We start from the raw sequence: 22825 nt of genomic DNA, 5'->3' as shown, positions 1-22825 counted from the left end.
ACTCACTGAACTAATAAACAAAACTAGGAGCTGGTATTGTAACAAAACAAAAAACAAAAAACACTACAATATAATAGATAAACCGTTGGCTAATTTGATTAAAAAAAGAAAGAATACAACAAATTATCAGTATCAAAAACAAAAAAAGGTAAATGTATCACTAAAGCAAGTACTAGTTATTTTGTTCAATTATTTGCAAGTAAAGCTGACAATCTAATTGATAAGAATGAATATTAACAAAAGTAGAAACTTCCCAGATTAACAAGAGAAATTATGTATATGTGTATACCTATATTTATATATTATGTATTATAAATATATGTATAATTTTTATATTACTTTATTTTTATTGAGGTTTCTCTTTTTGGGGGGGTGAACTTTGTTTACTTTTACAACATGACTATTACAGTAATGTTTTACATGACTACATAGTTTTAACTTATATCAAATAACTTGCTTTATCAATAAGGGGGGAATGGGGTGTGAAAAAGGAGAAAATTTGGAACTCAAAATTTCAAAGTGTAAAAACTTGTTTTTTACATGTAAATAGGAAAAAATAAAATAAAATATCTTTACAACAAAAAACAAATAGAAATTGAACAAGTCATCAATAAGCTAGCTGCCTAAGGAAGAAATCTCCAGAACCAGAAGGATATACAACTGAATTCCACCAAACATTTAAGAAACAATCCCAACATTATATAAAAGATTTGAAACAAATAGGCAAAGGAGTTCAACTAAATTCTTTTAATGACATATGGTTTTGATACCTAAAAGAGGGAGAGCAAAAACAGAAAAAACAAAACAACTATAGGTTGAGGCAACTAGGTGGTATAGTAGATAGAGCACTGGCCCTGGAGTCAAGAGGACTTGAGTTCAAATATGAGTTCAATTATCTGTGTGACCTTGGGCAAGTCACTTAACCCCATTGCCTTGCCAAAATACAACTCACTATAGGTCAATTACCTTAATGAATATTTATGCAAAAAAATTTAAATAAAATGTTAGCAAGGGAATTATAGCAATATATCACAAAGATCATATATTATATGATCAGATGGGATTCATACCAGAAATGCAGAGCTAGCTCAGGAAAATTATTAGCATAATTGAAATAATAATAAAAATAAAAGTCATTTGTATCAATCAATGCAGAAAAAGTCTTTGAAAAATACAAAACCATTCCTATGAAAAATACTAGGAAGCACAGGAATCAATGAATTTTTTCTTAAAATTATAAGTGATATTTATCTAAAACCTAGAGTGCATAATCTATGATGGTAATAAAAAGTTTTCCCAATAAAATCAGGAATGAAACAAAATTGTCTATTATAACCACTATAATTCAATATTATACTAGAAATCCTAGCTATGGCAATAAGAAAAGAAAATGAAATTTAAAAAATAAAATTTAAAGAATTAAAATAGGCAATATGAAAACAAAACTATCATTCTTTGCAGCTAATATGATGGTAAAACTTAGAGAACCCTAAAGAATCAAGTAAAAACCTAGATGAAACAATAAACAACTTCAACAAAATTGTAGGATATAAAATAAATCCACATAAATCATTAGAATTTCTACATTCTTACAACAAAACCTGGTAGGAAGAGCTAGAAAGAGAAATTCCCTTTAAAATAACTGCAGACAATATAAAATATTTGGGAGTCAAACTGCCAAGAGAAACCCAAGGAGTAAATGAACACAATTACTAAACATGTCACACATATAAAGACAGATCTAAACAACTGGAGAAATATTAATTACTCATCAGCAGACCAAGCCAATATAATAAAAAAGACAACTCTTCCTAAGGTAATTTACTTATTCGTGCTATGCCAACCACACGGCCAAACAATTATTTTATAGAGCTAGAAAAAAACAGTAACAACATTCATCTGGAAGAATAAAAGGTCAAGAACATCAAGGAATCAATGACAAAATGTGAAGGAAAACAGCTTCACAGGGTCTGATTTCAAACTATATTACAAAGTGGAAATCATAAAACAAGCTGGCTAAGAAATAGCATGCTGGATCAGTAATACACAGTAGTACACAGTAATACACAGTAGTAAAATGAACATTGTATCAAGTGCTTGATAAATCCAAGATTCTGGAGTAATATTTGCTAAAAAAAATTGCTAGAAAATCTTGAAAGCAGTTTAGAAGGAAACTAGGCATAGACCAACATGTCACACTATATACCAAAATAAGATCAAAATGGATAAATATTGTAGATATAAAGAATGAGATCATAAGTAAATTAGAGGAGCATGGGAAAAGTATACTTATTAGATTTATGGATAAGGGAAGAGTTTAAGATCAAACAAGAAATAGAGAGGAACCCAGTAAGTAAAATGGATAATTTTGATTATATGAAATTAAAATGCTTTTGCACAAGCAAAATTAATTCAGCCTAAATTAAAAGGAAAACAGGAAATGGGGAAAATTTTTTTTTATAGGAAGGTTCTCTGAAGAGGAGCTTATTTCAGGGGGTGGCTAGGTGGTGCAGTGGATAAAGCACCAGCCCTGGAGTCAGGAGTACCTGGGTTCAAATCCTGTCTCAGACACTTAATAATTATCTAGCCATGTGGCCTTGGGAAAGCCACTTAACCCCACTTCCTTGCAAAAACCTAAAACAAACAAAGAGGAGCTTATTTCTCAAACATATAGGGAACTAAGTCACATTTTTAAAAATATGACCCTTTCCCCAGTTGATAAATGGTCAGAGGATATGCATGTGCAGTTCAGAAGAAATCAAAGCTATCAATGTTCACAAAAAATGTTCTAAATCAATTAAGATTAGAGAAATGCAAATTAAAAAAACTCTGAGATACTACCTCACATTTATTAGATCTACTAACATATCAGAAAATGAAAATGATAATTGATGGAGGGAATGTGGAAAAAATTGGGACACTAATGGATTGTGGTTGGAGTTATGAAATAGTGCAACCATTTTGGAGAACATTTTAGAACTGTACCCAGAATGCTATGAAACTGTATGTATTCTTTGACCCAGCAACACCACTACTAAATTTGTATCTTAAAGAGATCAAATAAAAATGAAAATCTAATTGCACAAAATTTTTTTTAGAGATCTTTTTGTGGTGGAAAAGAATTGGAAATCAAGGGGACATTTACCAATTGGAGAATGGCTAAATTGCAAGAACCTCTAACACGGTGCCACGTTACAATTGTGTTCTAAGAAATAATGAGCAGGATGGTTTCAGAAAAACCTGGGAAGACATATATGAAATCATGCAAAGTGAAATGAGAAGCAGAATATTGCATACAGTAATCACAATATTTTAAGGATGTTCAACTGTGAAAGACTTAACTATTCTGATCAAGAGAATGATTCAGGACAACTCCAAAAGACTCATGAATAAAAATGCTATCCACTTCCCCAGAGAACTGAAAAACTCTAAATTCAGATCAAAGCATGATTTTTTTGTTTGTTTGTTTTTTGTAGGGCTATGGGTTAAGTGGCTTGTCCAAAGTCACATAACTAGTAAGTATCAACTGTCTAAGACAATTTGAACTCAGGTCCTCTTGACTCCACGGCTTATACTCTCTCCATTGTGCCACCTAGTATAATGTTTAAAATTTTATTAAAATTTTTTTATTTTACCATTATGAATTATACAGAAGTATGTTTTGTATGACTTCACATGTATTATTAATTTCAAATTGCTTGCCTTCTTATGAAGGGAGAAGATACAAAAAAGAAAGAATTTTTAAATTTTATTTATTAAGGCAATGGGGTTAAGTCACTTGCCCAAGGTCACACATCTGGGTAATTATTAAGTGTCTGAGGCTGAATTTGAACTCAGGTCCTCCTGACTCCAGGACTGGTGCTCTATCCACTGTGCCACCTAGCTGCTCCAGAACTGAAACTCTTAAAAATTGTTATTTTTATTTGTAATTGGGGAATATTTAACAAAATAAATTAAAATTTTGAAATTAAAGGGGAAATTAATTATTACAAAATGATTATCTTCATGTAGTAGTAAAATTTCTTAGGAGTAGCTTTATCTGCAGAGATTAGGTGAGAAGACATCCATACATATATTAGTCACTTATTGAGTGGCTTGTTGGATTTGTTGAATGAATTAACTCATTTTCTAAGAAATTTTGTAGTTTTCTAGTTACTATGGTGACTTACTTTTTTTTGAATTTCTAGTTTTTGAATTTCTAAAATACTTACAATTCCTAAACCACTTTACTGAAATATTAACTCACTCTTTTTTTTCTTATTAATATTTGAAAGAATTCCACTATAACATAATGAGTTAAGTAACTAAGAAACACAGAATATTTTCATGTCATTAAAACAATATATAGAAAATTAGGAATATTTACTTCTCCTGCAAAGAGGTGGGTTGGAACATAACACCTATTTACCAAGCCTTGCCAGTCAAAATTAGGAAGCTACTAGATGGTAGATTGGAGTGAACTGCTCCATTTTCTCTCTCTGTTTCCCCAACAGTAAATTCTGACCTATAAGTCCCCCTCAAAGCTTTACCTCGTTCTGAACATTTGCTTCACAGACAACTGAAAGTTGGCTTCCTATTGTAAATTAAAATTGTCTATTTTTCCAATAAATGGGAACTAAGAGTAATTTAAATCACCTTCATTTTTTATAATTTCCTAAAATATGTTCCTATTCAATAAATGTCAGTGCTTTAGGATCAATCATAAAACATTCTGTGTGATATTTAAAGCCCTTCATAATCTACCCTGCTCCTAATTTTCCAGTCTTTTTTCCACCTTCATCCCCTCCACATTCTTCGTGATTGAGTGACACTAGCCTCCTTGACATTCCTCAACAAAGACAATTCGTCTCCCCAAACTGAAGCATTTTCACTGGTTGTCCATGTCTGCAACATTCTTCTGGCTCTTCACCTCCATCTCTTGGCCTCCCTGGCTTCCATTAAATCCCAGTTAATGTCCTGTCTTCTTCAAGAACCCTTTGCCAGTTCCTCTTGATCTTAATGCCTTCTCTCTGATTTTATCCCTAATTTATCCTGAATTTTTGTTGTTTGCGCATAGTTGTTTGCATGCTATCTACACTGTGAACTTCTTGAGAGCAAAGATTTTGTTTTCCCTTTAAACTGCAAAAACTTCTAACACAGCACCTGTCACATGGTAGGCACTTGCTAAATGCTACCTTTCATATTAATGCTCCATGCCAGGGGACCTTGTCTCTGAATTTACATTCCTTAGAATCGAGGAATTTTTGCAATAAAGAATTTTTGTTCTCAAAGACATAAAAAAGACATAGAAAATAAAATAGGAAGCCAACTTTCAGTTGTCTGTGAATCAAATGTTCAGAATGAGGTAGAGTTTTGAGGGGGACTTATAGGTCAGAATTTACTACTGGGGGAAACTGAGGGAGAGAAGAAGGAGCAGTTCACTCCAATCTACCATCTAGTAGCTTCCTATTTTAACTGGCAAGTCTTGGTAAATAGGTGTTAAGTTTGATTCCTTCTCTTCAGCTGAAGGATGGCAAGTGTTGTCAGTGCACTTTAAATATGGTACCTTCGGTCAAAGCTCTGATTATACCACCATAGTTACTGCTTAGCTTTTAATTGAATATAGGGCAAAGGTTCACATTCAGAAACTTTCAAAAAGCCACCCATAATAATTTTTTCCCTTTACATTTGCCTGTCATCATCATTCTCACACTTAAAAGACTCAAGTAAGTGAATCCAATTTCATTTTTCTCTCTCTTTGAGGAATTTCAGAGACCTTTCTTCTGTTAAAGACAAGTACTGTAGGGAAGGAAATTAAAAGACCAACTGCCAGTGTTTGTTGAAGGGAAGCTCAGTTGTTATTCACATTGTGCAACAGATGGCATTAACAGCCTGAGGGTTTGAAAGAAAAAAATAAAGGGAAAAGAAGTACATTCCCCATTTAACCAACCAGCGTTCTTATCCGAATCCAAGTCTATGATCTCAAGCAGGATTACTTATTCACTTGCTTTCCTTTTAATTCTCTATTACAAATAGGATGATGTATTTAGTGTATGCACATTATCAGTTACTTTTGTTCAATATCAATCAATCAATAAGCATTTATTAGGCAGTTATAATTTGACTGGTTATTTATGTGGGGGACTCAAAGAGTCCCTGACCTCAAGAATCTCAAGTTCTATTGAAAGACAAAAACATGTACATAAAAAAACATATATAAAATGGGTACAAAATAGTTTGGGAGATATAGAGGAGAAAAGGAAACATGATTGGAACAGAGTCAGATGTAAAAAGGTTGTATTTATACAGGTTTTTGAAGAAACTGAGGATTTCTAAGACCTCTATTATTTGGTTTCAATACAATCTCTTAGAAAGGGCAAGTAAAAGTCTTCCAAAATACTGACTTAGAATTCATTTCTAAGTAAATAATCTTTCAGTTAATAGCAGCTAGTTGGTATAGTCAATATAGCACTGGACTTAGAGCCTGGAAGAGTTGAGTTTGAATCCTGCCTTACATTATTATCTGTGTAACCCTTACTAAGTCATTTAATCTCTTTCAGCCTCAATTTTCTAGTTTTTTTTAAATGGAGTTTATAAAAGCACCTAACTCACAGGTCTGTGAGGATCAAATGAGATAATACATGCAAAACACTTTGTAAAAACCTTCAAGTGCTATAGAAATATTATTACTGTTATTATTTTTGGATAATGATAGTTCCTACTTCAAGAGTTCTATGATGATCAAATAAGATATATAAAGCACTTGTAAATCTTAAATCATTATATAAATGTTAATTATTATCACTAACAAATAATGATGGCCAGTTTTTTGACTCATTTTATTTTTTTAGATTTTTCCAAGGCAAGCGGGGTGAAGTAGCTTGCCCAAGAACCATACAGCTAGGTAATTATTAAGTATCTGAGGCCCGATTTGAACTCAGGTACTCCTAACTCCAAGGCCAGTGCTCTATCCACTGCGCCACCTAGCCACCCCCTCTGACTCATTTTAAAAATCTATTTCAATAGAAGTCCAATAACCTTTGGTACCTGTCATTTCATCTAGCTATATGCCTTTAGTATATGGAGACTATTTTCTGCATATCTTAGGAATCCATATTTTTCTTTGGAGAGAGGTGCATACTTATGTATTGCAGGCAAATGGGATCTTTCTAACATGTCTTGTGCATTAGTGACATCAAGAAATGTAATCATTGGTTGCCCAATAGCACAAAAGTTCTTGTTTGGGACTTACATGGCTGGATAGAGAAGTGTTTTAGCCTTTCCATGATGTGGTACTTGAGTGAACTAAAAATAGGCAACCCTGAACTACGCAGCAGTTGAAGGACAAGATAAAAATAGGTAATAAACTTGAAAAATATTTGTATAAATAGAGTACAGGGATTAACAAGTTAACCAACAGGATTGAAGGTACTAATAGGATCTAATATTTGTGTTGGATACAGGAAATAGGATAGCTATTTAAATATTTAAGAGAAATGTAGATATAGCAATCTATCTATAAACCAAATTTAAATTGTTTGACATTCATACCTTAACAAATTAACACTTTGATTTAGGATTGCAGTTCCTTAGCTTTTCATTTTTAGTCCCTTGTCCCTTTTGATTTCATCTTCCATCATTTACCAGTCCCTCCCACCCCATCCCCCAAGCTAGTGCAATCTAATATTTGTTAAATTGAGAGTTGTTTGGAGCTTCCTAGATCTGACCCCTGCACTCTAGTATAGCAAAGTTCCATGAAGGCATTCTTGTTTGACAATTTATTCTATGATTCCCTAGAAGGTCCTGATCCTCAGATGAAAAAAAACAAAACAAAATGCTGAAATAGAGTAAGTTAAAAACACAAAGCATAATCCATTCTTGATACTCGAGTGTCATCCATACTTTTCTTCTCTTTTTCTCTCCTTACCAGTTCAATCATAAGAAGTTGCCAAAAAAAGTTGCCACACCTTCATGTTGTCTTGCATATGTGTCCCTTCTTTTCTCACTGTCAACGTCTTAGTTCAGACTCTGCTCATCTCCACAAACTCCTGCTACAGTTTTCAAACTGGTCTTGCCTCCTGGATATTTATTCCCTGTCCAATCTATGCTAAACCCTGCCGCTTCAATGATCAAATTAAAATACCACTTTAATCATGCCACTTTCATGCTGAAAAACCTACAGTAGCTTCCTATCATTCACAAGGTAACATTCAAAAACTTTGGTTTAGCACTCAAAGTACCAAATTTGACCCCAATCTAACCTTCATTCTTAGGAACCTCCAGTGATTCTCCATTGTCCACAAAATTGCCCCTTTCCATCCTGTGGCTCTAAGATTTAAAGTCTTTCTTGGACTAAAGGTTTGACTGGTGCAGGTGCTATTTTTTTTCTCAATAACAGTCTCTGGGATCAAGGAAATTGTGAATACCTAATTTTTTTTTTGTAGTCTAAAATAAAAATTCTTAGCCTGGCATTTAAAGCCATTTAGAATCTTGGTCCATTAACCTTTAAAGCATTTAACCCTTATAAATTCTTGAAATGTTTTTTCAACACCATCATTTCCATTTATTTCCTTCCTTTCCCCAGATAGTCATCTGTTATAACAGATAAAAACAATTTAGCAAAAAATAACCTAAAACTAAGTCTGTTAGTACAATAAATGCAATGTGACATTACCATAGTGCCACATCTTTGCAAAGACTGGAAGAAAGTGTTTTCTCTTCTTTTTCAGGGTTAGTTGTTCAGTTTGAAATTTTTTATTTTAATTTATATTTTTATAGTCATTGGTTTTATTGTTTTTCTTGTTTTGTCTTTTTTGTCAGTTCATTTAAGTTTTCATATTCTTTTCATATAGTCTTCATATCCATTGCTACTTATGAAACCATAATATTCTATGTGGGGATGGCCCATAATACAGATATATATATTCATCAATCTGTGAGTACCTATTTTGTTTCTAAGTTTGTTTTTTTGTTTTTTTATTACAAACTGAATTATTATAAATATTTAGATCTTTTACCTTCTTGAAGTATGTGACTAATGGTAAGTCAAAGTACATAGTGCATTTCAGTCCCTCTCTTAGTTTAGTTTCAAATTCTTCTCAAGAATGGCTGAACCAGGGTGGTTAGGTGGTGCAGCGGATACAGCACTAGCCCTGGAGTCAGGAGGACCTGAATTCAAATATGGACTCAGATGCTTAATAATTAACTAGCTGTGCGACCTTGGGCAAGTCACTTAACCCTACTGCCTTGCCAATTAAAAACAAAAAAAAAAGAATGGCTGGACCAATTTCTTTCTCCAGTAATGGTAATATGTTTACTTGTCTTTCTATAAATTCTCAAATAATGATTAATATAATCTTTTGTCTTGTCAATTTGCATGATAGAAGAAGAACCTTTGCTTTGATTTGCATGTCTTATGGGTGATAGGAAATAGCCTCTAAGAGACTTATAGATTGAAATTCTTTTGACATTTCCTTGTTTATATTGTTTGGTCACTTATTCATTAGAGAAAATCTTGTCACATTCCCCCTTGCATAATTTTTTTTCCAACTGAAAGCATTCTTAAATGTCTTATCTCCAGCAAATTTGTATTGACTAATCTCCATACCTAGAAAGCCCATGTTCTACATTTCCACTTATTGAAATTCTTTTCTTTTAATGTCCTGTCTAATCACTATAAAGTCTTCCCTTATCCAACCCCTCCAACACTCCAGTAAAAAGTGATCTCTTTCTCCTTGAATTTTGTTTGAGCATTTTACCTATATCATACATAGTTTTGCCCTTATCAAATACTTGCTAATATATAACTTTCTTGTGGAAGGGAAGGAAGAGGGAAAACATAATGAACTAAAGAATAATGTAAAAGATAAATGGAGCAATTTGTTTTTGGGGAGCTGTACAGACTTTTAAGCAGCAGCAGCTGTAGCAAAGGAAGCTACAAAAATTCCAAATGGAATTTATCCATTTGTGAAGTAGACTATCTGTAGTCCTTTAAAAATTAAGGGAACAGCTTTTAATCCCTCCATAAATATCAGTCAGAAGTTATTCCCTTATCAGTATAGAGAACAGATCTTGGCATTTTCCCTTGTCATGGACAAAAAAGAACTACAGCTTAGTTGTAAAAATCTGAAGCACTCAGGTTGAAAAAGATTTTTTCCAAGAGAGTGGTGATATTTAAAAGAAAAGGAAGAATATTCAATTGAGGTGACAGCATATTTGAGCACTGTAGATCTTGTGTTTTTGCCTGATAAAATGGAGGCAATATACTGTTCTATTTTGGGGCAGTGTATCATAGGATATAACCACTTCAATCTGAGCAAGGGTATGATAATAGTAATTTCTGTTTTAACCACTCATTTTAGGATTCCTTTCCTCACTCATCTGATGATAATTGAAAAATTGGCCAGCCTGATTTCTCCCTTCTTTTCCCTGACTAATGGAAGGTGTCAATAATCAGGGAAATGTACAAGTCTGGAAAAAGAATTAAAAAAAAAACCTGACAGAGTCCCCAAATGGGATAATCTAGAGTTGAGTCTACTCCATTATACTTCATACCTATTCTTACATAAGTGTGGATGGGATCACTGAAAAGTGTGTGACATTAAAGCATTAAATTAAGAGTGATATTTGTTTCTTTTGATAGTGGCCATGGCTATATTTGGAATTTAGACTTTGCTGGCTCATACTGATTGATCTGTAATCTATAATATTGTTGCTTAAACTAAACCAACTATTCTATCTCAAGGAAGTCAACATATACTCTACTTCTCCTTTGCTTTTGACTTCTGACTCTGAAACCACTACTTCATCCCTGCCAGGTTTCTTTTCTCTCTTCCTCTCTTTTTTTCCTCTGATACTAGTCTGAAATACAGTTACAATTCACACGTGAGTTCACCAAATGATACTTTCTTGAGTTTTGTGTTGCAGTCTATCTTCCTCCATAGTTTAGCCAAAAACTTTGTTGCATTGTATGTGGACTTGATACCAGTTGATTGATCCATAATGGGAGATGAAATTGACTGATCAAACACAATCTATTACTTCTCCCATTTTTCCCTTTCACATTGATTTACTCTCTTCAAATTCCTTGTTTTTACCTCATGATCTGTTTATCCCTTCCTTGAAATTGTAAGCATGACATTCTTTAGCAATCCTTTCCATCAGCTAATTGTGTTATGTCTAATTCAAGTTGCTCTGGACTGGGAAATAAAGCCAATCAATTTTTTTTTAAATTATGTGTCAAATAAATCTGTGCCTAAGGAAGTCTCCAATAACAACAATACAACTATATTATCTTACATTTTTTGGCTGAAATGCTTTGATTTCCATTTTTTCCCCCAAATTTTACTTTACGTTTAATTATCATCTCCACAATATTCATGGGATATTATTTTGTTAATACACTTCATTTCAGTACTTGTTTATTACAGATCATAAAGAGCTAGAAATGATCTTCGGATGATCTAGTCTCCCTGAACCCTGTCACTCCTCAAACCTATTTTATAGATCAGTTAACTCAACTCAAAGTTAAACACAGTATTCAACTGTCTGCATGTCTGATGTCTTAGAAAACTCAGGATCCATATCTGTCTTAATATAATCAACCCTCTCATATTTATAAAGAAGGATAATACCCATGCATGTATAACTGTATGGTGCAAACGACCTTTAAAGAAAAAGTCCTCAAAATTAAATAAGATAATTTTTATTTAACTGGAAAAGAATCAACATACTTTTAAAATTGGCAAATTTCATACTAGGGACAGAAATCTACCAGAATTCACAATCATCTTGCTTAACCAAGAGATATGATAATAAGTGATCAATTTAGCTCCTTCTTTCTGTGGACAAATATCACATAAAAATTGTAAAGCCTAAAAATCAAGTGTATCCCCACCCCCTACCAATTAGGCACCTCAAAGTATTCCAACATTAATTTACTCATTTTTAATATTTAGAATAATAAGTATCTCAATCTTAAATAAGTTTCATAATGACTTACAATTATATCACATCACTATAATTAAAACAGGTTGACTGGTATTTTCAAAGCCCATTTTAAATTGTTTAATCTAGACATAATCTAACCTTTTCCGGCCCTAATCATCAAAAATAAAATAGTTATTACTATAAATCAATATTTTGACAAAGGATATTTTAAGGCCTCTGGTATAAGGAACATGTAAGACTAATCTCTGCCCTGATACTCTAAGAATTATATACATGACATATTTAAATTTTCTTTGTGCATTTCAAAAGGTAAAAGCAGAAAAGTTAACTACAATATTAAAATATTAATAAGATCTTGTCACATAATCTTTGATTTTTGCATTGTTCCCACGGAAAAACAAAGTAAGAGAAAGAATCCTAAACACAAAATGATTCAACAATTAAAACCAATGTTCAACTGAAGACAGCTATTTGTTATCACTAGTATTTTTAGTTGGTTCTTTCTGCAGAATACAAAGTTGGAAATTTATGCTTATTACAAGTTTTTAATTTAACAGCAACATCAAGACAACATATGGCAGACATTTATTAACTCATATATTATGTTAAGGTACTTATATAATTATAACCTAAGGATATTAAAAACTTATCCTTTTGTCTAAATCACCATTGTAAATATGCTTCTACAAATAATTCAATGAAATCAACAAAATGTAATTATTTTTCATTTCAAAAACTGAAACTCATCTGCACTTCATCTTAAAAGCCCTACAGCAGCAAACTCAACTTTTAAGGCATCCAGACAAAAATATCACTATAAATTACATATTCCAATAATTCTTCTCTTGGCATTAAAAGTCATGACACAAAATTCACACATTTTAATAGACAATATCTCAATTAGTATTTTGTTGGCAGTAAAGTGCAAAATAGCTGGTGTAACATCTTTAATGGTCAGACTGTGTTTCTGTAGACAATGGACAGATGAATCTTGATCTTCCACTTACAGATATGGTATTGGATGGAACAGTTACCTAAAAGAGAGACAAACATGATCATATCTTTCCACTTAGAAACATACAGTTGCCTAATTTCAAGTTTTCATTCACTAGAACATTTTATTTATTGCTTAATTATAAGCACTCACATTTAGTATTTTATTGTTCAATGAAGTATAAATCATTAAGAATCAACAATCACTCATCCATGAAATTAAAAAATGAGAGATTTGTTATTTTCACAACAAACAAGTTAAATAATCCATTAACACATCATAGTCTTTATAAAATGACTAAACCAATTCAAAGGACAGGAGCACAAACACAGACTGCAATCCAAGCTGTTAATGAGCTTTTTTTCAGAAGCTTAATTCTAGTATTGAGAATGCAGAAAAATACAGTAAATTTTCCAAAATATTTTTTTAAAATGTGGATTTTGACTTTCATCCTAACTTTCCCCTTGCATAGGCTATATATTCATAGGGAAAAAAGCTATATTTGCATTTTAGGAATTCATGTACTTTGGCTAATATGACAAAAATGAAAAATTCTGGATGTTGGAGGCAACGCAGGAAAACTGGGACATTAAAAATTTTGGAGGAGTTGTGAACTGATCCCACCACTCTGGAGAGAAAATTGGAACTATGACCAAAGGGCTATAAAACTGTGCATAACCTTTTGATCCAGTAACACTTCACTGCTAGGTCTCTATCCCAAAGTCATCCAAAAAATGGAAAAAGACCTAATTCTACAAAAAATATTTATAGCAGCTCTTTTTGTGGATTAGAAATCAAAGGCTATGGCATATGACTGTAATGGCACATTATTGTGCAATAAGAAATGACAAGCAGAATGATTTCAGAAAATCTTTGAAAGACTTACATAAACTATGCATAGTGAAGTGAACAGAACCCAAAGAAAAGAATAACAACAATATTGTTTGATGATGAACTGTGAATGACTTAGCTATTCTCAGCAAAACAATCCTAAAGGACTAATGAAGCATACTATCAACTTCCAGAGAAAGACTGATATTGGGTGAATATAGATTGAAGCATGCTATTTTTCTTTTTTTCCATTTTTCCATTGTATTTGAGTCTTCTTGTACAAAATGACTAATATGGAAATGTTTTACATAATTTTACATGAATAAAATATATGTTTGCTTATTGTCTTAGTGGAAGGGATGGATAGACTTTAGAACTCAAAATTTTAAACAGAAAATGTTAAAAATTGAGAAAAAATGCATATACTCAAATGGCAGAAAAATACACAGATATTTCTATACTTGCTATATCATTAAAATTGTGTTATCAAAATAATTTGGATAGTGATAATTAACAACAGTTTAATAAATTCCTCAGAGACAAGATTACAGGATCATGTTAACAATTTTTCTTTATGAATTAATCTGAGAATCAAATACAATGAAACCTGAATTTTCTATTATCTCATATCATTTAAAAGACTAACAAAAATGTCATTAGATGAGGACATATTTAAGGTTTTCTGGAACCCTGAGAGAAAGATAGCTATCTAGGTGGCATAGTGGATAGAACACTGGACTTGGAAGTCAGAAAGACTTGGGTTCAAATCCTTCCTCAGAAGCTTAATAGCTATTATCACTGCTAAAATCATTTAATCTATCTTCCTCAAAGGGCTGTGAGGTTCAAATGAGATAAAGTCTGTAAAGTGCTTTGCCAACCTTTAAAATACTACATAAATGGGGTGGCTAGGTGGTGCAGTGGCTAGAGCCCTGGCCCTGGAGTCAGGAGTACCTGAGTTCAAATCCGTCCTTAGATACTTAATAATTACCTAGCTGTATGGCCTTGGGCAAGCCACTCAACCCCATTTGCCTTCCAAAAAAACCCCCTAAAAATAAAGTACTATGTATATAACTGTCAACTACTATTATTTTATAAAATTAGAAAAATATGAAAAGTTTAAAATTAACATGAAACATAATAAAAAATATTTCAAAAGAAAGGGAAAATGAAATTTTTTCTCCATTTAGATTATAATTGGTGAGGTTCTTCCCCCTTTTCCCTGAAAGAAAAAAGATCAGTTGTCCTAAAGACCAAATTATCTATACTAAATTATCTATCCTGGGCAAATATTTTGGCAAGCTACTGAAGAGGAAAAAAAAGAAAATTTTCCTGCCTTGGGCCACTGTGGCTCAATTTTTTGCCTGCTTCCTTTAGAGAGGAACTTGTAAAGCAAAAGCATACCATAGAATATCTACAGGATTCAAGTAGATTAAAAATCAGGTTTCTGGATTTCACACATGCCAAATTCGGGAAAGCCAGAACTAAACCAGCTGATATGCCTCTTGTTCACAAGCCCCTAGTAACAGTATGTTTTTGTCTCAGTGATAATTACACCGTTGTTGACATTTTCATGGGCAAAAATCATTTTTTGAGAATACTGGGGAACAGGAGGCTATTCAGATGGTAGAACATTGGTCGAATGTCACTGATATTTAGTAGTAAAACCATGGGGGGGGGGAGGGAGAGAGAGAGAGAGAGAGAGAGAGAGAGAGAGAGAGAGAGAGAGAGAGAGAGAGAGAGAGAGAGAGAGAGAGAGAGAGAGAGAGAGAGATCAAATGCAGTTAGTTTATTCTACTTCAGTATTAGTAAATCATATTTAATCATCAGGTTTTCTCTTAGTGTTCCATCAGAAATTCCCTTTCTGTGGCTCAATAGTTTCTGAAACAAAAGCTTGGAGCAAGTACATTAAACTGGAAATATGCCAGTAGATAAGGTGTCCCCTCACCTATGGGGAGAAGTCAAGAGTAAATTTTCTCCTTAGATTTGGTTTCCTTTTGCTTTGTTTCTTTCCTTGATCTAAAATGGTTCATTCATAGCAGTTTTGTGTCATGGACCCCCCCCCCCCTTTGGCAATCTGGTGAAGCCTATGGAACCCTTCTCAGATAAAATATTTTCAAATGTATAAAATAAAATACAAATTCTTACAAAGAAACCCAAATATATCACAATACAATTACAAAATTAAATTTAAATAATCCAAGGACCTCTGGTTAAGAACTCCTGATTGCTCAAAATTGTGATCAAACTTGTCTTTTCATGTACATTTTTATTCTCAGAAAATTCTTCTGTGTACTGTTGTCTGAGATTTCTACAACTTAGGTAGTTTGGGGGACAGGGAAGGTCAACTATTAGCTGAAATCAAATAGTGATATAATAGATTTTAAAATTCTCTGAAGAAGGGAAAGAATAATTTATTTACTGTTTATAATGAATTGGTGTCTTAAGATGGGGCTACACCGAAATGAACAATATTTGCTATACCTAGGATCCTTCCATCAATAGGGTTCCAAACTTGTCTAATGTAGCTTCATCTAATTTTCAATGGTTGGATTCAAGTCAGTTTTGGCCCAAAAATCTTCAGCTATTTTTTGAATAAAATAAGGAGTCAACAGGTTTTGTCATTATAAAATTACTGAAGATTAAATATACAAGATGAATTGTCAAAAAATTGAAAAGATCTCTTTTTCTACAGTGAAACTTTGAAAAATTCCTTTAAATTTATAGTTTTAAAAAAAGGATTGCTATTAGGAGTGCTTTTGATAGCTAAAAAACAATTCAAGGAAATATGAGAGAAATCAGCAGGAGACTAAGCTTCTTGACAAGTCTGCCCCACAGCCCCCCATCTCTAGCCTTTGGTCTATTTTTGGAAAGCCTCCAAAGACTGAATAAGTACTTTTCAGATAAAATAATAAAAATCATTCCTTAGAGTTTGATATATTCCTAAAAATTGTATTCTAATTCAAAATGGTATGTTAAAAGACATGTGCATAATTAGAAGAAGAAAAAAAATCTAATACTCTGCCACCAGGTGTCTTATAAACAATATGACTCAAAGAACCTTATGTTTAAAAATTAGTTCAGCGGGATCAACTGAATCTAAAAGGATATGCTGATCATATATTAGTCCTAATATCAAAAGCAACTCATAAAATCCCCCACCTTTGTTCATCAATCCCTTTCTGTACAATAAGGGGGATAAGAGAGAAATGACCTCTATGAATGTGTTGAACACATGGGCAGGGGAGGGGATGAATTTCAAAAGGTTAGGGTATGAAATCCATGACATACCCATGCTATGTCAGTTATGACTATATCCTCTCTAGAGCAATCAACCAGATAATTGCTCTAATGTGAATTTAACCATTATAATTAAGGTTAATTGCTGTGGTGTGAACATCAGCCATAAGGCAGGTTGATACCTGAAGTTAAATTGAACATTCTGGGAGCCAAGTCATAGAAAAACACAGAGCCAACTTTCTGTTGAACATCTAAACTCACTGTCAAAATCACTAGAGCTTTTATTTGGCAACATAATTGTTGTTCTATAAAAGAAATGTCATCATTTGAAACAAACTAGGAAAAATTTTCAGTGTACTGGTATAAGGAAGATGGTATGTAAGCATAGACCAGAATGAGAAATTAGATCCTGCAGGTGCCTGTTCATTTTTATGATATATATGAATTTTTACTTTTTTACTAAAAATCTAACAGTAGATTATGACCTCAGGTGCTTCTTGGAGGGACTGGCAGTGGCAATTATCTATGGCAGAATCACTGGCAGTAGTGGAGTGCAGTGTAATGGTTCTCAAGTGTGGTCTTGGAGGTCTTCAAGATCCTTTTAGGGGGTCATGAATGTCAAAATTATTTTTAAAATTCTAAGATCTAATCTGTTTTTTTTATTTCATTTCATTCAAATAGTGGAGCCTTCCAGAGGCTATATGACCTATGAATTAGAATTATGAATTTAAAGATTCAGCTGCAAACATGAAGAGTTACTCTCTCATCTGCAAAATTGCACTTTTGCCTTACAAATGAATGAATCTATAGATGTGCTGGCCTTGCTGTTTTGCTTCAATTCATCCAGTATTAGCAAAAACTAATCAGTAAAGAAGTGTGAATGTGAATTTATATGAATGTTTGGCAATAGATATAAGTGGCGTATTAACAAAAGTTCTTAGAGGGAAGGTTTCCAATAATTTTTAAGAGTGTTAAAGGGATCCTGCAATCAAATGAAAATAGGAGTCAAGAGTATTAGCTTTTCATCTCAATTCTTTCCATTTAACTGTGTGACTTTGGACCCATTACTTGTTACCTATGGTCCTCAGTTTCACCATCTCTTAATTCAGGGGCTTTATCTCTCTTCTGCTAACTCTTTATGATTCTGATTTTCCATTAGAAGTGAGATGGATGTTTCTTAGACAAGAAAAATCTAAAGAAATGGATATGAAGTAAAGCATACTGAATTTGTAATTGGAAGTCCTATTCTTTTCTGCCACTTATCAGCTATGTGACCTTAGACAAGTTATTTTACCTTTTAAGGTTCAATTTTCGCATCTGGGGATAATATTTTTACTTCCTACCTCAAAGAACGTAGAGAGAAATTTTAAATTGTAAAGTGGCATTTAAGTGTAAACTATTTTTTTCTGTCTATTGTGAGTGATATTATAAGAAGATCTAGACATTTTATGACCTGAATTTCTAACATCTATTTCTCATCTAGCCTATCCTTGAATTAGTGAAAGCTTTGTAATGTGAAAGGACTCTTCCATATCTGTAACATACTGAGAATACAGTGACTTCTTAGTTTGACTTTGCAGTCTATAAAAGAAATTCATACTTAATTTGTAGATTCTTTTAATTAATTAATTCATAGAAGATGATTAATATTTCCATTGACTTTACAGAGAGAAAAAAGAAGAGCAAGGTATAGTTAGTTTAGCTTTGTGTGGGTCTTAAGTACACTATAACCAGTGATCATTTCTAAATTTTTTTCCTTAGAGAGAACGGTCAGAAATGATAAAAATTTTCCCCAAATAATGATATCCAATTTTGTTAACCTTAGAAAACATACTTTTTTATCCCTTCTGCATATTTTGAACATGTAACCATACAATATGCAACAAATTTTCTATTTTAATTGCCTACTGAATAATTAGAAAGTATACTTCTAAGGCAAACAAAAACTCCTACAAATAAAGATATAAAAATATTCAAAAATCACATATTTTATGTCTCTTCTAAAAATAAAACCTAATCTCCTGAAATTCCCCTTCATCTTTTCTTCCCAAGACCCAAAAGAAACACCTGGAATAATTTCTGCAGTTGGTTAACTGTGAACCTGTGATAGTTTTGTAGTGGCCTCTAAGGTGGCTAACCTCTTGCTCCACAAGAAGAAAGTGATTGACCTGAGGAGGTCTGAGATGGCTTACCCAGAATCATTTGCACCTGTCTTTTCCTCTCTCTGCATAGTGCCTTTGCTCCTTATGTTGAACCAACTGTTCTTTCAATTCGCTTCATAAAGCACATATTAAATATTTACTGTGTGTTAGGCTCTGTGGTAGGTGCAGGGAGTTACAAAGGAAAAATGAACAACTCTTAAGAACTTACATTTTAGGGGTAGGGTATTATGTGCACAGAAAAAATAAATAAATACAAAATAATTTGGGGAGCAAAAGAAAACAATTGGGGACAGAGAACAAGTGATGATTTGGAAAAAGTTTTTCTTAGATACTGAGGCCTGAGAAATTTAGACTTTAAAGAGGTAGAGCTGCAAAGAAAATACATTTCAGATATAAAGGACATCTTAAGGGGGCAGCCAGGTGGCACAGTGGATAGAGCACCAGGCCTTGGAGTCAGGAGTACCTGGGTTCAAATCCAACCTCAGACACTTAATAATTACCTAGCCATGTGGCCTTGGGCAAGCCACTTAACCCCATTGCCTTCAAAAATCTAAAGGACATCTTATGCATAAAGTTTGGAAATAGAGTAATTACTAGATTTAGGAAACTGCTATTATGTCAGTTTAGATCTAGTCTTAGAGATGCTTAGTTCATATGGAAATTAAGTGACTTGCCTATAATGCAACAGATAGTGATGGGCGCCATGGTTTTAAGTTTTGGTGTTTTTAATTTGATGGTCAATCTTCTAAAATATACCATATTCCCCTCTCTGAAATCTTCTTTTCATTGACAGCCTTCTACTTTCTTCGAAATAATTGGTCAAAATGAAGAGGAGGGTATTTAGAGGATGTTCAAATAAGATCAAAGACAAAGTTAGAATATACAAGAATATCTCTAGTCTTACTTAATAGATGAGAACAGTGAAGCCCAGAGAAGAGAATGAAATTAAATAAGCCCACATCAGTAGCTAGCATGAGACCTGACATGTAATATAATATATTTTGCACCTGGACCACATCATAAGTCATTTTGGAAAATAAGCCTAAAGATTACTACAAAGCAACAATAATAAAAACAATGTGATACTGATTAAAAAAAATAGGGAGATTGTTCAGCAGAAGAGATTTAAAGCAACAAGCAAACCATGAGCGTGGTGCTCGCCAAACCAACACTCCAATTTTAGCAGAGTAAGGATTCATTATTTTACAAAAAAAATTGCTTGGGAAACTGGAAAGCAGTTTGGCAGAAACTGGGCATAGACCAACATCTCATACACTATCCCAAGATAAACTGCAAATGAATACATGATTTAGACACGAGGCAACATAAATTTAGAAGAACAAGGAAGAAATAACCTTTCAGTTCAGTGGATAGGGGAAAGATTCAGATGAAGAAATGGAGATTATAGAAAATAAAAAGGACAATTTTGATTATTATGAAATTTGAGGTTTTTTTATAAATCTAATGTAATTAAAACTAAAATATAAACAAGTCAATGGGTAAAAAAATCTTTACAATAACTTTTTTGTTACGGGACTCATACTCAAGATTGTGTGTGTGTGTGTGTGTGTGTGTGTGTGTGTGTGTGTGTATAGGCTTGACTGTAAAACTAAGAGTCATCCTTTCACTCATAAAAGACAAAAGGACATGAATAGGATATTTTCAGAGGAAAAAAAACAGGCTTTCAATGGTCAAATGAAAAAATGATCTGAGTCACTAATAATTAAAGAAACACACAGCAGAACAACATTAAAGTTCCATCTTATAAGACTGGCAAAGCTGGCAAATGAGTACACTGACAAATGTTAAAAGGGATGCAAGAAAATATGCCCTCAATCTATGTTTTATTGGTGGCACTTTGAATTGAACCAGCAGTTAAGGTACTTCTGGAAAGCAATTTGGTATGATGCTCAAATAATTTCAAAACTGTATATTATGACTATAATCCAAATATATCAAAGGGGGAAAGGAATCATATGAACAAAAATTCTTAAAGCAGCTCATTTCATAGTAACATTAAAGTGGAAAATAAGTGATACCTACCTCTTGGAGGAATGGCTAAACACAGAACCCTTTAGGAATATAATTGAATATACTTGTGCCACAAGAAATGATGAAACAGAGTAAACTGTAAAGTTTCCAGTACAATGTGAAATGAGCAGAACCAGGAGAACTTTTTAAATAATTACAACATAACAGAGGGAAAACAAATATTAGAGACTTGTGGCTGTGATAAACCACAAGTCAAGAGGAATGACAGTGGATTACACAATCTATCAGAGAGGTGACATATCTAAAATCCAGAATAAGACATGTAGTATTTGGATATGATCAGTGTGGGAATTTGATTTTCTGACTATGTGTATTTGCAGTGAGAGTTTAAAAAAATGTTTTGGGGAGGGAAGCAGTGAGGGGAAAATTATAATTAAAAAAATATGAATTCTTGCTAATTAAATATGTGTGTGTGTGTGAATTTGAACTTCAAAAAAAAAAGCTTATGGAAAGGAGCCCACTTTTAGTGTCCTTTTTTAGGTTTAAATGTCAGAAACAATTTTCCCTAAATTGACAATGTTGAAAATAAGTCCACTGTTATCCATCTGATGAAAGTAAGTTTACCCTTTTCAATTTGGCAGCAGCCTCTCCAGAGCGAATTGCGGTCAGCAAACTTTGTCGAATCTGTTCTGGGTCAGCACTTTGGAATGTTAAAGAAGTTTGTCTCTTAAGGGTGAATGATGGGCGGTCAGTTGATGACTGTGTCTGGCATTTCTGTTCGGTGTGTGCACAGCTAGCTTCCTATACAAGGAAATAGAAAATGTTTAGATGGCCCTCATGAGCACAATTGAGAAGGCAAGAGAAGCAGATGAGAAAAAATGATGGGAGAACCCCAGCAAGAGATGGTGCACTTGGGAACATAGACAAATTTCAGTTCTGTTATTCTTAGAACTTATAATTCATAGTCATCCTCCATTAATATTGCTATTCCTTTATTTCTAATATTATCAACCACTTCTAGAATGAAAAGAAAGCTACTATCAAGCCATTTTTCAGTTTAACCCATTCTCTGTGACCTCATTTGGGGTTTCCTTTGCAGAGACTGACGAGATTTGCTGTTGCCTTCTCTAGCTCATATTACAGAGGAGGAATTGAGGTAAAAAGGATTAAGTGACTTGCCTAGGGTCACACAACTAATAAGTGTTTGAGGTTGTTTTTGACCCCATGAAAATGATTTTTCCTGATTCCAAGTCCAGAGCTCTAACCAATGTAACACCTAGCTATTGATGATAGAAAGTAACACTGAAGAGAGATCTTGCTCATTTTGTAGTGTAACTATAAGATTATAATGCTAGAACTAATAATATATCAATAAATACTACTACTACTAATAATAAATGTAGTTTTTCTCTAGCTTTTTTATTAGCAACCAAATCAGAAAACAGGCCCTCTATTCAAATAAAATGTCATCCTAAAAATGGACATCTCATGCCATACACTGACTAATTTAAAGATCATGGTGATTCTAGAATGGTGAATCTCATGATTCTAGATCACTACACTCAATTTTTTTTGTGCTCTTGAAACTACTAGTTTACACAGTGCCTGATATAGAGAAATCACATAATAAATGACTGATTGAATCCAAGTTCTCAACCCAATAGCTCAAGTTATTCTGAAC

General features: G+C 33.1%; 1 protein-coding gene across 7 annotated transcripts in view; it reads right to left on the bottom strand.

Annotated features, from left to right (window-relative positions):
* Positions 1–9258: 9258 nt before the first annotated feature.
* Positions 9259–22825, bottom strand: part of COBLL1 (cordon-bleu WH2 repeat protein like 1) — a 193153-nt gene continuing 179586 nt past the window's right edge. For 6 of the 7 annotated variants that reach the window (XM_074215822.1, XM_074215824.1, XM_074215825.1 and 3 more), the window contains 2 exons: positions 21769–21945; positions 11659–12962 (listed from right to left, as the gene is read on the bottom strand). In XM_074215822.1, coding sequence (XP_074071923.1) covers positions 12876–12962; positions 21769–21945 — 264 coding nt within the window. In that variant the 3' untranslated portion in view covers positions 11659–12875. Of the gene's footprint in view, positions 12963–21768; positions 21946–22825 lie in introns of all 7 variants that reach the window. The other variant, XM_074215827.1, reaches the window with a different exon arrangement.

Source organism: Macrotis lagotis, chromosome 1 (genome assembly GCF_037893015.1).
Source record: "Macrotis lagotis isolate mMagLag1 chromosome 1, bilby.v1.9.chrom.fasta, whole genome shotgun sequence".
Lineage (NCBI taxonomy): Eukaryota > Metazoa > Chordata > Mammalia > Peramelemorphia > Peramelidae > Macrotis > Macrotis lagotis.
This window is presented reverse-complemented; position numbering and strand designations above follow the sequence as displayed.